Genomic DNA, 15,724 nt, shown 5'->3' on the forward strand with positions numbered 1-15,724 from the left:
GCATGCAAAGGGGAAATTATCTTGTTGCCATAGCTCTATTAAAAACAGCTGATTGTATATTTTAAAGCATACCATCAAAAAATATTAAAAAATAATCAGACATGTACCGGTACATTCCCAGAAGAACCACAGGATGGTGCAAACATGACATGATGGGACAAGGATCACCGAAAACTGCAACATAACTGGTCACAATATGTATTCAAAAGTTAAAATAATCTTTAATTAATCAGGATATTCTGGGAAATTTAGTTATTTTGATCAAAACCTGAAAACTTTTTCCATTTTTTTAATTGTTTAAAAACACTGTAGAAAATATAGGAAGTAGTATAGTAATGTGGGAGTTGACACTGTTGCCAAGAAGAGAATTAAGGTCCCAATCCCAGCTTCTAACTTGTGTTTTCATGCAGAAACATTGTTTTCTGTGTGAGTGTGTGGCTGCATGTAGTTCTCAGACTGAGGAGGTACCAACATCCTGGGATGACATTTCTTTTTTAAATGAAAAACAGATTTGCATTCTCATAAATGAAACGCTAACCGCTGCAGCTGTTGTTTGATCATGAGGTTTATTCAACAAAAAAGCAGTATGGAATATATACATTCACTATTATATAAAAAGTGCTAAATAAAAGGCACCCTGAATTTATAAAACAGCATCTAACTTTACATTTAGTCACTAAAAAGACTTTCATAGTTTAAAAATTCCTTCATTTCTTATAACAAACAGACTGTTTTTCACATCGGCATGTGTTGGTGCGTCGCTGAACCAGTGATGAAATCCGACAATGCATGGTAAAAAAAAAAAAAAAAGCTCAGACGCGTCTTTCTGCGCTAATCTGCTGCCGCTCCCTGTCACTGGCAGCGGCTCGGTCTTCCCTGGACCACCGCATCAGGTAGCGGCTGGCCTGCTGCAGGTTCCACTGGTGTAGGGTGAGGATCTTATTGCAGTCCTCTTTGGAGCAGAGGCTCAGAGAGTACAGCTGCTCCAACTGGGGAGACAAAAAAACGCCAGATTCAGATACAGAAATATCCTCTGAACGAAGGTTAGTAGCTGGAAGAAAAAAAATCCTCATCAGTTCTTAAAATTAGGCCACAATAACCTATGAAAGGTAACAAAAGAAGTGCGTAAGGATGGAATATTACAAGACAAGCTGGCAGGTTAAGGCATTTTGCTGCCAAGAACAGGCCTGAATGTTCAACTATTGCTGCCTGGAAACAACTTCAGATCAATGCTTCCAAAGATAAAAAAAACAACTCAGGCAAGATTTAACCCTATATAACCATTTGTATCTTATCTTATCTCATTAGCATGATCCAAACTTTCCCACAAAAATCCATTGTATAGGACTTGGTCAATGTTTTCTGCCCTGTAGTTCATCATCCTTCCACTAGGGGCAGTAAAAAGACTTGTCCTTCTCATTTAAAAATGGCTGCTTCCTACACTTTTGGCGGGAAAAAGTTTAGCCATTTTTCAAAACTTTATAGTAAGAATAACTTATTTATTGTTATTCATTTTTAAAATGACTACTCACTGTATTGAAAGAGTACAACATTTGTTGATAATTAATTATTCATAAAACAATTATACCAAGTTAAAAAATGTGTGGATTCAGTTTTGATCATGGTTGCTAAAAACATATTCATTCCAAATAAATACATTTAAATACATTTCTATTCAATACTTTTATGTCGTGGCTTTACGGGGTTAACGACAAGAAAATGTCTTAATTTAAAAATATTTTAAATGTGACTTGAAGGATACCAATTCAATTACTATAACATGTCACAGCATTTTACCATCCTATAGCCACAAATATCCCAACAGATGTTAGATCATCCCAGTTTAGGGCCAAACTTATGTAAGAAAAGGGCACAACTATGTGTCTTTTTTTTATTTTGGGGTTGTTTTTAAAATCATATTCCATATGCTAATTTGTTCTGCCTAAGGTCTGTCAATTTGTGAATTGAATAAAAATAATTGACAAGTGCTTTTGTTTTCTTTCATTTTAGTCTCTGTTGCAACAGTTGATTTGAACGTGTGTTTTCTCTTCTTTTTTAATCTCAGTTTGTTGATTACAATAAGTTTTTTTGTGTACTTCCAAGATTAATCCTAATTTACTAAGGGCTTAAATAGACATATTGTCAAGTAAAATTTCCTAGCTGCAATGGCAGATAATTTGACTTGACCTGAGTTTGTACTAAAAACAAGTCATCTTTATTCCAGAATTAAGATGGGGAATTTTTGCACTGTGAATTTTTTTCTGCACTGTAAAGCACAAACATCTAAACCCTAGATTGAAACCGCTTTCATTATGAGGACAAAGATCACTGAACTGGCAGCAAATCTGCGTCAGAATGACTGAAAAAGAAAGCAGGTAAACTCCAAACAGCCCTGAGATAGAGATCCATAAAAATGCAGATGGACCTGAAACTATGCTGTAAAGCAAAACTATGCTGTGTCATCAAACAGCAAGACTTTTTATTTAAAGGGGCCTCTTTTTTCTACTCTCGCACCAGTTTGACAGAACATGTAAACATTGAAAGGTCAGAAATGATTGCTTTTTACGGCATCAGTACTGTCAGTTTGCAAATAGTTACCTCTGATGAAAATTGTGTTTTTGAACATGTTTTTGTGGCTTTCTGCTGCTGATGAAAATTAAGCTTAATATTGCATTTCCGAGTATTTCTTTATTTAAATGATTGTGAATAAGGAGCAGACGGTTCTATGTTTGAGGCAGTAGAACGCTGGGCGGACACGCACGTCTTTGTGTTCCCCGTGAGAGTTGGTATCTAGCTCCAAACTGTACGACCGCATAGCTCCAATGTTGCTCGCCTTTTTTGTTGCGTCAGTAATGTTAGGTTGGGGGTGTGAGAGGGCGTAAGCTAGGGAGAGAGCGTGTGAACAGATGGGTGTTGGGAAAGGCGGTGGGCTTACTCCACCCACAACTCAGAGGCCAATTTCTGATTAAAAGACCACTGGGAATGCTTTTATAATTGATAAAAAGTCGATTGGACTGGGTTAATAGATTTTGACTAAATGTAAATTTTTGGTGTTAATTGCTCCATAAACTTCACTAAAAGAATCACGCGGCCCGTGCTCACTTCCTGGCCTCACCTTGAGTTGTTTCTCAGCTCGGAGCGGGTTCCCGTCATTCCGCTGGAGTGCGCTCTGAACCTCTTCAATGGTCACTCCGTGTACCGCCTCCATCACCTGCTCAGAGCAGCACTCGCATGTTTGCATGCACTCAACAGGAAGTGCTTTCAGAAACGTGTCTGGGCTTTACCTGGGTGACCAGATTCTGAGATTGCAGTTTCTCCTGCTCTCTGGTTCGATCCCTTTCCCGGGAGTCCTCATTCAGCTGAGACGTGGAGCGGTTCATCTGGGACATTTTTATCAAATTAGAGCCGGTGGCGGCTCCCTGCGAAGGCTGAGTTTGAGCTGGTTTCTGAGCCGGGAATTGCGGCATCCAAGAGGTGGCAGATGCAGGGTACATCGGGGGTTTCTTTTGTGCTTTGATATGCAAGTGTTTCAGGTTGGGGAGGGGCGGACGAGGAGGGGGAGGGTTGACGCTGGCCTCGCTCATGCGGCGGGGATCCCGTGGCATCATCACGCTGTTAGACTCCATGACTGGAGGGAGGAGCCTCCCATGTTGATCCACTCGGACTGCTCCAGGTGTCTGGCCCCGAGCAGGATGACCACTCAGCACAGACTCCAAGCTCCGAGACATACCTGATGACACAACACATGTCAATCTCGTGTCAGAAAAACATATTTTTACATATCTTATATAATTTAAGACTAAACAATATGTTACGAGTAGTTTTTCGCTCATTTTCACAGGGATGCTGGAGCCTGTCCAGGCTACTACTGAGTCAAGGTGGAGATGCATCCTGGAAAGTTTACAAGAACTAGTAGCTTTGCCCCTATCTTAAACCAGGTTTACAGTGATAAAACTTCGACATGAAAAAGTTTAAGAAACTGCTGATCTACTCAGATTTTCAGACAAAACTTCAGACCTCTCAGTCCAGAAAAGTGCAGTGCTAGGAACAGCTGAGATACTGCGCAGGACCCTCAAGCTCCCAGGCCTCTGGTAGAGGACCCAGCTTGGGTGAGAAACAACTCGTGGAGGGGAGAGGGGCGTTTTTTTTCTGTATACATTCTAGTAGGCCTGCACAATAAATTGCATATGTAATGGTATCACGATATCAAGCTGTGCAATATGAATATCGCATAAGACAGCGAAACTTACAATCAACGGTAACCATAAATGTGCTAAAACAATATTATGGCAGCTTGAAGTATTTAGCAAATCAAATAAATCCCTTTATTTGACCAATCGGATGGAGGTCTTATTTATTTATTTATTTATTTATTTATTTATTTATTTATTTTGGAACTCTTTTGAAGAGAAGCTCGCCTCCTATGTAGACTAGGGTCATTTGGAGCTTAATTTAAATTTTGCTGACTTACCACTTATTTAAATTAAACTGTTCCAGTGAAATGGAAATGATATATTTTGCTATTTGTTTATGTATTGCAAGTTATATCGTCATCGCAATATTGATCACTAATATCGAAAATCGCGAGTTTTCCTCATATTGTGCAGCCCAAGATTCTAGATATGCAATGGAAAAAAAAAAACAGGGTCTCTTAAAGGTTCTTTAGGCTTCAGAACTAACAGTGTTGTAGCGCATTGCAAAGCATTACAAAGTAACAAACTACTGCAATATAATTACTTTTGTCAGTATTGGAGGAGCTTGGCGAAGTTCAATGACTGCAATATATATTATATAATACAATCATCTTTTGGTGCAGTGAAACCATTACAGGTGACTTATAAATCACCTTTATTTGTGTAAACAGTAGGCTTTGGCATTTTCTCTTGATTAAATGAAATTAAACACATTGATTTAAAAATATAAAGTTACTGATGCATACATGCACTTGTGTGGGATAATACAGTTGGAGATTGGTCAAATCAAGGTGGAGGTAGAGTATGGAAATATGGATGTGGACGAATTCGTATGGGAATTCTGCAATTGGAGATTTTTCCTTATTTCCAAGTTGTTGAAAACAAATATATCCTAGAAATAAAATGGTTTCCACTGCCGCGTAGCCTCCATGCTTTGATTTTGTGGATTGTACTTAGAAGTATTTAATCGTTTATTGTGAAGGCCGAAGACTGGCCTTCAGATTTGAAATAGGCATAAGGATTTTCGTTCACATCTCACTTGGAGCAGTGGCACAGACCACATGTGTGTAAAGCCATTGCTTAAAAAAAAAATAATTAAAGACAAGGGTTTGTGCAAAGCTTTTTATCCTTGATAATTTGTATATGAGTGGGAAAAAAGTATAGTAGCAAGTAGTAAATTAAACTTTTGAAATTAGAGAATGAGTAAAGTACTGTAATTTCAATTTCCTCTAGAAATTAAAGTAAAGTAATCAGTTGCTCTTCAAAAGCATTTACCCAACAATGAGAAGTAATTGCCACAGCAAACCTTTTCCCCCATATCAAGTTGCCAACAACCCTGCAGATCTACTAGTAAATCTTCTAGTAAAGCTCTTCTGGTAATTCAAAGTAAACATACAATTACAACCAGTGCAGCTGAGGGTCAAGTTTCTATTAACTAATGCATCCATTCCCACAACAACACCCAACTTGGAGTTATTTTACAGTCAACAGGCTAAAACTCTTTGGGCGAAAAGAATTTAAAATGTTAATAATTACTTTAAACAATACAAAATATTTGACATATCAATACACCAAATGTCTTATATAATAAAAAAAAAACGTTTGCAAAAAGTAGTACTGTATCTTCCACACTATAGGCACACCGTCAATGAATGGTCTATTTTTGAACTTATGTCATAAATAAGGCGCACTGATCTATAAGACACATTAAGCGAGTCAAAAGAGTCAGAGATAAGTCGGTCAGTCAGACTTGAATAACTGCATTCACATTAATTTGCAACACGTTAGCCACGTTAAAAGTTCGAGCTGCCTTTGAGTATTGACAATTGCACCCAACCAAACATTTTGACAGAGCATCATGTACCCCTCTACATCACCTCCACATCAGTAAACACAACCAGAATCAATCTATAAATAAGGCGCTCTAGGTTACACGGCGCACTGTTGCTCTTTGAAAAAAGAATGACGGCTTTTAAGCGCGGCTTATATTATATATAAAATATATTACACTTGAAGTTTATTGCTTTAAGAATAATTAAGTACAAGTTTAGAAAGTAAAGTATAAAAGTAGACTTGAAGTATACTACTGCACTTTTAGCATAGACTAAGTATACTTGTAGTACACTGAGAGAGGTTTTTGCTAAGTATAAATATAAAATATTACAGAACATTACTATTTTTTGTGGTCCTAGTCCATATTAAAAAAAAACATGTTTAGTATTGTTTCTTATAATTTGACTGTTTACTAGAAAGCATACCAATTTATTTAGAATATTAAACAGTAAATTGATAAAAATCTGTTTGTCTTTCATACCTGCCATTTTCTTTAGGTTGGTTGGCTCTCGCTCCCTGGCGGGTCCCGGCCTCCAGCCGCCGCTGTTGAGCACATGACACATGAAACCGTCAAGCTTTCATCCTTGAACCCTTCCTGGTGAAAGGTCACCGCTGTGCTGCAATCAGGCAATGAGCCATGAAACTCAATGAGTCATGACACAAAGACCAAAAACGTGACTTGCATATCTCATTGTCCGCTCTGAAGACAAATCTGAAACTATGATCATGGATTACTATCTAAAAGCAGCTTATTAATTGACTCACTGGATAATTCTTTTTGTAAACAAAAGTGCCTGTGAGGCAGGCCTGATCGCTCTCTGACGCTGCTTCCATGATCTGTGTTCTTGTTGACAGTTTCTGTATTTTGCTTTTTTTTTTGTACCTGTAGGTGATCAGACACGCAGGTTACTCCACCTCCGGACAGTCGGAGTGTAAATATTTATGTGGGTGTGCTGGCGTGGAGACCGCAAAACTAAAAGAATCCCAAAGGATCCCTCAGAAAAACCACTGAACTTCAGCAGGAGGCATCACTCACTCTTCCAGTCGTGCGGGCGACCCCCAGCTGTTTACCGGCTGGAAGTCTCCGTGTCCGGTGTGTTGCAGGCTGCCCTTCACTGGGGGTGAGATAAAGGCAGGGGTCACCGCCTGGCTAGGCGGCGGGTTGCTGGCCGTGGACTCGGGGATGGCGAGCATGGCGGGAAACAAGCCGACGTTCAGCGTCCTTTGGTTCTGGCCGAGCCACTCAACCAGCTCTTTACTGTGAGAGGAGAGAAAACAAGAATACAAACCCACACGTTCCATTTATTTTACCTTTGCATAACTTTCATTATATTTTTAAAATCATCATTCAAAGTATAGACAATCAATTATCTTTTTTTAGGTTTTGACACTTTTAACTGTGTTTAGTCAGTTTAAAAATAAAACAATGACTTAACTACATCCTGATCTGATTACATTGTCTGTTTTTAGCATTGTAGTAGTAGAGATATATTGTCATATGCACAGCTTACACTGACATACACACATACAGTTCAAAGTTCACTGAGGCGCAGCCATGTTAGGGTGGTTTACAATGTGGGGGGGAGGGGCATCAGTGACGACCAAAAAGTCGTATCTCAACACTGCTTATCTACAATGTGTAGATACAGGAAAACAACTACACTATTAAAACACAGAAGCACAACAACACAGTATGAGGCTCAATGGGTGGGGGGTGGGGGGTGCCTGTGGATCGATCCAAGAGTGCAGCTGCGAGGCGCATCTCCAGACAATCCACAGGAGAGGGGCCGAGTAGTCGGAATGTCGAGGTCAAGATAGGAGCTAGTTTCAACCTTCGCACACAGCTGTTGTTTATACTCTGTAGAAGCGAATACGTTTTGGTAGAGCCAAGGGCAACAGCCCTCAGTGACGGATCTGGAGCTGACGAAAAAGATCGTGTTTTTCAAGCTCCCTGCTCCGCTTCGATCTGATGCGTCTACTTGTTGATGACTAGATCCATGTACGTCTTGGTTTTCTTCGTCTCAGCTGCAACTGAATCAAAACTGTCCGGCTGGATGGCTCCAATGTGGATCGCCATTTTTGTTGCAGCGCTAACATTAAATCTGGGGGTGTGCAGGGCTGTAAGCTAGTGGGAGCTCTCAAGAACAGTCCTGCCCATTTTAAATGTCCTAGAAAACAACCCTTGCTTTTTTATTTTTTATTTGGGCTAAAAACAACATAATCATAATTAAAAGACTACTGTGAACACTTTTACAATAGATCAGGGGTCGGGAACCTATGGCTCGCGAGCCATATATGGCTCGTTTGATGGTCACATGTGGCTCGCAGACAAATCTTTAATTATAGTTTTTTTTTTTCATTAGACCAGTCCTTCTCGGGCGCGATGCAATGCCAGAGGCTATCAGTAACTATTATCTATTATTTCACAGAGTTTGTACCAGCTGGAAACCTGTGAATTGCCGTGCCTAAAACTGCGCGCTCCCGTCTCTGAGAAAGAGCGCGCAGATCCGGGGACGGGATGTGTGAGGAAGAAAGCAGAGGGTGGGGCTGAGGTGTTGTGGGGACAGGCAGCAGGTGAATCGCGCAGGGATTGTAAAAACAGAAAAACCTGCTGCCTGTCACTCACTGCAGCGTGTGAGTGTGTGTTTGGCTCCCCGTCTGCATGTGAGCAGTCTTTCTCACATCTACAGAACATTCAGACCTACGATCACGTTTAAAGTCTCAACGCCTGCATGAAGCAGAAACTCACCACGTATCAACCAGACTAGACAATCAGCAAAACTACCACGAGAAATACTCATCATTTATTAGCAACAGCATAACAATGTTATTAAAAAGAATCCACAGACTTCTTGTGCTTTAAAAATGTTGAAATTAAATCAAATGCACACATTGACTTGTATTTTTAGTTTTAAACATATTGTCGCGGTCTGAGTTGGATGGCTGTTGGGCCGCGTTAAAAGTTCTGGAGTTCATTGAACGCATCAAGCAGAGATCTGATTGGCCCTCAGTTCTGTCGCTCAGCCTGTTGTTAGGTAGTTTGGACCAATGAGGTTCAGGTATGGGCCGAATAAGGGAAATGGGAGGGCTGCAGCGGGAGCAGGGGAATATAAAATTGGGAGACGCGCTCTCATCTCGGCGGGAGAGATTCAGGAGTTGCTGAATTAATTGAACGGCGTTTGTTGCGGTCTGCAGTAATCGGAATAAAGAACTTTAAAAGAGGTTAAGTCTCCGTGCCTCAGTGTGTGGAAGGGACACTACATTATTGTATGGCTCTTTCGAAATTACATTTCAAAATATGTGGCATTTATGGCTCTCTTGCCCAAAAAGGTTCCCGACCCCTGCAATAGATCAATAGATGATCGGAGTGGGTCTCTAATGCTAAATATGGCAGTACAAAAACAGATTCCAGGAGGAAAACACAAATAAAAGTATTGGCAAACAAGGTGATGTTTGTGTCTCGTGCTGCACATGAATCATGGCATATAAAAGCGGCTGAACCCGTCCAACCACAAACTGAGAACGTATTCGAGGAGTCTGTGTGATTCATACAGGAATGTGTTTTTGAAGGACAGGCAATGCACCCCCTCCCCCACCTTTCCTTTTATTCCAACAAATACAAGAACTCCACACCGTTCCCTGCTTTTTCCAGATCTTTCACCCACCTGTGTTGCAGGACCGTCACGGCGTCATTGGCTGCCAGTTGAAGTTTTCTGGGCTCCACAAAGTCTCTTGTAACATGAACTTCCATTGGCTTTGCCTTTAAAGAAAAGTTTAGAGATATACATTAAAAACAGGATCTAGTAGTTACGAATGAATAATAAAGGATGTGAACGGCTCGGACGGACCTCTGCCACCATCGTGGTGAGCTGGGCAAAGCTGGGTCTGTCTGCAGGGTTAAAGGCCCAGCACTTCTTCATCATGACAAACAGTTCCTGAGGACAGTCGGGGGGTTTCTCAAGTCGAGTGTCTCGCTCGACATGCCACAGAATCTCCCGGCCTGACAGACCACACCAGGGTTCCTCGCAGAAGGTGAACATCTCCCATAGGGTCACACCGTACATCCACACATCCGAGGCATGTGAGAAAGAGCCAGTGCGCAAACTTTCAGGAGCACACCTTGAGAAAACGCAGGCAAATGCATGTCAACTTTAGCATATTTCACCCGTTTCTCCTCAAACTTCCCGTTACAATCCTCTCACCAGGCAAACGGGATCCTCCTGTGGGAGGCCATGACATAATGGTCTTTGTCTTGGCTCAGGCCTCGCATCAAACCAAAGTCACCGATCTTCACCAACTCCTTGGCTGCCAGCAGCACGTTTCTCGCCGCCAAGTCCCTGTGAATGTATCTGCGGCTCTCCAGGTACTCCATCCCAGCCGCAATCTGAGCGGTGAAGAGCCAGAGGCGCATCAGAGGGTACTTATACTGTCGGAAACGGAGGATGTCATACAAGGAGCCACCAATGGCCAGCTCTGTCACCTAAGTGTCGATAGAGAAAAAAGTTCTGAAAACGTTTCAAGAATTCGTGATGGTTTAAAAAAAAAAAAAAAAAGCCATTTTCCATCTCACCATCTTCAGGGGCTGAGTGAGCACCACGCCGTAGAGGCGTATGATGTTGGTGTGGTCTAAAGACTGCATGACGGTGACTTCTTGGAGGAAGTCTTTCAGCGTGTCCGCCTGTCTTGACATGTCACTCTTTAGCGACTTCACCGCCACAGGCAACTGTAATGGAAGGAGAACAGAGTTTGTCCAGCCTCTGAGGGGTTCACTAACTATTGATGATTTGTAAATTTGGTTTGAGTCCATCATTTAAGAGAGTGCAGTGCTCCTAGACTTCTCATGAAGACTGATCTAGACATCAGGTACACCAATGACGCACTGTTTATCTTCTCTGATGATACGTCTTTACTTCTCTAACTCATTGGGTGTGGTCACACACACTTAAGCGACGGGATTCTTCTTTTGCTTAGCTGACCTTGTTTCTTGAAATCCATGTCACCTGGGTAGGATTAAGAAAATCTGGGTTTTTTTCCCAGAGCACATTAGCAAGTCAAAGACTGCAAACCGGATTACTCATCTGCATGTAAACACATGCGGTAGACCAATTTCACCAGTAACCAGTTCCCTCAGAAACCAGGTCACTTTTAAGCACATGGGAACACACCCATTGACTCAATTACTAAATTACTTGCAATTTCTTTCTTACAGCAAATTTCCTATTTTTATATTTTGCATTTATCTATCTACTTCCAGAGTCTAAGTCTACTTAAGTCCAGATCCCTTTCTGTTAGAAGCATTCGTTTTTCTATTCAGCACAGTCAAAATGTTTATGAAGCAAACTGATATGTGCAGTTGAACTGGAGGTGAAATAAAACTTTGTTCTGGAGATCCTTAAATGATATCAGCTCAGATATGGCAACTGGATTGAGATTTTAAAAACATCAACACAGAAACCTAAAAAGCTTTGAAACATCTCTTACTACAGTCCCGGTGGGTGTGTACCAGTCTCCCTTCCTCACCACCCCGAAGGAACCAGATCCTAATTTCTCTCCAAGAACCAGCTCGCTGTCTTGAATTAGGCTGGGAAGTGCCCGGGTGCCCGCTTCCACCCCCATATTGGGGACTCCTCCGGCCCAATGCTCCGCATCTGCACTTCGATTGCTCGACACCTGAGTGAATAGACAAATAAATCAGTGTAGACTGCTGTGTTGTTCAAACGAAATAATGACTCCAACAGATTTGTCAAACCTTGTTCCTCGAGCGCCCACTGGTCTTGTAGCGTTTTACAGCCTCCCATAACCTTCTTTGTGCTTTATAAACAGAAAGACAAAGAAAAAAGATGACATGGTTACTGACCCATAAGAGCCAATGCGGACATCAGTAAACATCAGAAATGTGTTCTGCTGGTACACTTGGTCTGTGGTCCACATCCCACATAGTTGTCATTTAAGGACAAATGGGTTAATGGGTTCAAAATGGAAACATCATATAAAACCCCAAATTTATTTTCTATTGACACACATCATTTCTAACATAACATATTCATGATAGTACATGTCTTCATGAACTCATTTAAATGAGTGTTTGATAGTCACAAATGTCTGTTTTGAAGTAGCCAACAAACAGGTGCTAATTTCTGGAGCTGTGCTTTCAGATCAGCGATTTTCCTTGCATTAAATGGATTCTATTCGTCTTTTTATGATGTTTAAATAATGTAAATGTTCCACACACAACTTTTAATGCAACTGAAGACCAAACCTAACGAACAGGAAAAGGGTTCTCATTCATCTAGAGCTGTCCGATATGAGGAAAACCTGCGATGTGCGATAGTAGCAGTTATTAATATTGCGATGTTGCTATGACTTCAAGAACAAATAGCAAAACAAACAACTGAATGCGTCTTTTCACTGCAACAGTTTTATTTAAATAAGAGTCAACATGACTTAAAATTATACTGATGACCATTGTCTACATAGGAGTTGGGGATCAAACGTAAAAGGGCTTTATTGGATTTGTTAAATACTTCAAGTTGCCATGAGATTATTTTAGAAAGGCTGTAAACATTTAAGGTGGTCATTTATTGCAGTTTACGCTGCCTTCTGCAAACGTGTATCGCACAGGCGGATTTCGTGACAATGATAAATTTGCGATTTATGGAGGGTCTTTTACTGACTCTGCAAGATGCCTGTATGGATCCTTCCCCCCATTGAGAGACTGGTTAAAGGCTTACCTGGTTTACTGATCCCTATATACTCGAAGTCGGCATCTTTGACGTAGTTAAAGTGGTCGATGCGCGTGATGTTGAGGCCATCTCTGATACGTGTGTAGAACTTCTCCAACTGGACCTCTGCCAGCAGTTGGTAGAGCCACTGAGTGTCTTTGTCCATAAGCATGACCTGGCTGACCGGTCTGTAAGAGTCAAAGACCAAGAAGGGGGTTTTTAGACACTGAAGGGAAATCTTTACATCCACTCACAGCCCTCGAAGAAAAGCTCCTCTTCATTGTTGCTGGTCTGCCCTGTAAAAGTCTTGCTCAGTGGTAACTTCACCCCCATTGGAGCTCTGCGAGGTTACCATAGTAACCACACAAAAAGGACCTTCGTTTGTAACGAGAGGAGGAAGGGGGACACTTTCCAACTTTGTTTTTGGTGTTTTTCTTTAACATGTTTTTGTCTCATTTTTCTGATGATGGAGTACATAAATAAAGAAGTAAGGTTGAAATTTTATTTCTGCCATTTCTTTATTTAAACCGTTGTGAATCAGGACCAGACAAAATAAATGACGTATAAAAAGGTTGTATCTGTTGGGTAAAAAAATAAGCTGTTCCACTCCATTCTGATGCCTCCAATTGTAGACAACGAGACCCATTAACATCTTTGTTTTCTGAGCTGGGATCTGGCTCAAAACTGCATGGCTGGATCGCTCCAAAATTGCTCGCCATTTTTGTTTTGCTATTATTGTTAGAATGAGGATGTAAGCTAGCAGTAGAGAATGGCTGAATCCGAATTCTTCCCCAACGGCTTCTCCCTACCCCTAGTCCAATTGGTCGTGATCTGCGAGTGATCAAGTTGAGGTGATCGTGTGAGGGGAGGAGACATGCATTTTTTTTCAGTTGTTTCACGGTGAGCAACAACTTAAGATTTCCATTTCTCTCCATTTGGAGGGGCAAATGTAGGGGTAGGGGAAGAATTCAGCCTATAAAAACGGAGAGCTCTCCGTCTACAACTCAGACTAATTCCTAATGAACTACTGCTGCTCCGCAGAACCTGTGTAGTAGTAAACAACACAGGTTTTTTGGGGGATATTTGATAAAAAGATACTCTTGACTAAAAGATCACTGGGAGCGCTTTGACAATAGATCAGAAGATGATGTTTGTGGGGGTTAAGTTAATTCGACTTCTTGCAGGTGGTGTAATGTGCTGACACTTGTGCGGAGGCAGATAGTTACACAACTTATAATAAATAAAGCATTAACAGATAAGATAGGCATGCAAGTAAAAGAGGAAGAACCGGAGAGAACATGGAATGGTGCTCTCCCGGTTTAAAAAAGAAATTTTTTTTATTTCCCCCTTAAAAGGTGACAACAAAACTTCTGCATGATTTTTTTGCACCCCCTTTAAAAAAAACCCTGAAACATTGGCTTACCAGTCGTCTGCTGACACCAGTTGAACCGGATTCTCTTCACGCTTGTATTCAAATAGTTACAGGAGCGATACTGTGCGCTAAAATTACACCCAGATAGCAAAAAAGTTCCTTAAAAGAAACTCCGATCTTAGGCAGAAACAGATAACAGCATGCCATGTAAATGACTTCCCGTTGACACCAGTGAATTTGTGTAAATGCCTCCTCCTTTTACAGTAAACAAAAGCTGTAAAATCACCTCCTTCTGAAAACAGTGGCCTCTTCAGGAGTGAGTCAGTGATGCCCATTTGTCAGCCAAAAAAAAAGTACACACCTATGCAGCCAGGAAATTGTATTTTTTGCAAGACGTCCAATTAGTGTTCCAGACAAAATGCAAGTGGTACAAGTCTAGTCTTGCATTAAATTTGAGATGGGGACAACTCCCAACTAAATGATCACTTAATTTGAAAGTGGATTCTGGAGGAAAATTCCACTCAGGGATGCACACATTTATAGGGAGAACTGTGCGATCCGTCTCTGTGTGTACAATGGGAAGAATGTTTAACCTGTTCTGCTACTGAAAAAACAAGCAGGGTTGTGTGAAATGTCAATGTCTTTAAAGACAATGTGTTTCAAACCATGCATGCACATCTCCATTTAATGCTGACATCAATATTTAGCTGTAAAGCATACATTCTTGAGCCATTAAAAATATATTATCTTAAAATAAACTGCAAACCTTTATTTCAGCACTGGTAGTACTGTTTTACAACTCATTTTAAATGACAGAAATATGCCTGAACTTATTTCTGGAAAATAGTTATGATTTTAACATTTCTTCAAAGAGGAAGTTCTACTAAAATTAATCAAAATATGTAAATTATAAGTTAAAATTCATAAAATGTTTCCATTACGGGGAAAAATACTGTGGCTCACCTCTACTTTAATTTAAATGATTCCATTTGCAAATTTTGATGTGGTCTGCTTTTATTTTGAAAATCAAAGTGAAATTGAATGAATTGTATAAGGATTTAAGTCTTACCGTTTATCAAAATGCCTCTCTGCCGCTCTGGCCTCTCTTCAACCACACACACCTTGAAGCAGGTGATCCATGTTGGCTTAGAAACCTCTGCTGATGACGTCGAACAAGACCTTTTCTCACAAAACCGAACAAACTCTTCAATAAACCAATAAATTCAATCTAAACGTAATCAATCCCGAATAAAGCGTTTGCAACAACAATAACAATAAGGGATGGGGAAAAATAGTCCTCCGTTCTTTTTCAGCAGTTGTGTGCATTAATCCGCGCAGAGTGTACCTGTCTGCGGAGCCTCTCGGTTGACCACACCCCTTCCTGATTCCCCCACCTGAACTCTCTGCACCTAAACACGTCATTCCCGAAGCCACCAGAACAAAGGGGACATATGTCTGTTCTTTACGAAGTGTACTTTAGCTGTGAATGGTGGACAGATATAGTACGAATCGTTTGGTTTCGTCTGTTCCTTGGGTTAAGGGTGGGATCTGTACTGCATTCAATAGCCTGGGATAAAATGCTGTCAGTAAAATTAGGGAAACAA

The 15,724-nt window shown here is 40.8% G+C and overlaps 1 protein-coding gene across 4 annotated transcripts; it reads right to left on the reverse strand.

The window, feature by feature from the left end:
• Window positions 1-547: 547 nt before the first annotated feature.
• tnk1 (tyrosine kinase, non-receptor, 1) lies at window positions 548-15,561 on the reverse strand. Of its 4 annotated transcripts, XM_078936224.1 has the most exons (15): window positions 15,466-15,560; window positions 15,190-15,299; window positions 14,172-14,248; window positions 12,758-12,936; window positions 11,776-11,837; window positions 11,508-11,696; window positions 10,597-10,749; window positions 10,229-10,506; window positions 9,875-10,145; window positions 9,692-9,786; window positions 7,063-7,284; window positions 6,508-6,569; window positions 3,285-3,730; window positions 3,116-3,211; window positions 548-989 (listed from the first exon to the last, which is right to left on the reverse strand). In XM_078936224.1, the coding sequence occupies exons 4-15, from the start codon at window positions 12,918-12,920 to the stop codon at window positions 813-815; spliced, it is 2,214 nt and encodes a 737-aa protein (XP_078792350.1). In that variant the 5' UTR covers window positions 12,921-12,936; window positions 14,172-14,248; window positions 15,190-15,299; window positions 15,466-15,560; the 3' UTR covers window positions 548-812. The 4 variants fall into 4 exon arrangements, with proteins under 4 accessions (XP_078792350.1, XP_078792352.1, XP_078792348.1 ...); XM_078936226.1 differs by lacking the exon at window positions 14,172-14,248 and having other exon boundaries at window positions 15,466-15,561; XM_078936222.1 differs by lacking the exon at window positions 15,466-15,560 and having other exon boundaries at window positions 15,190-15,323.
• Between the last annotated feature and the right edge of the window lie 163 nt (window positions 15,562-15,724).

The sequence above is a fragment of the Oryzias latipes genome, chromosome 18 (genome assembly GCF_053564925.1).
Source record: "Oryzias latipes strain Hd-rR chromosome 18, Olatipes_Hd-rR_3.1".
Classification (NCBI taxonomy): Eukaryota; Metazoa; Chordata; class Actinopteri; order Beloniformes; family Adrianichthyidae; genus Oryzias; species Oryzias latipes.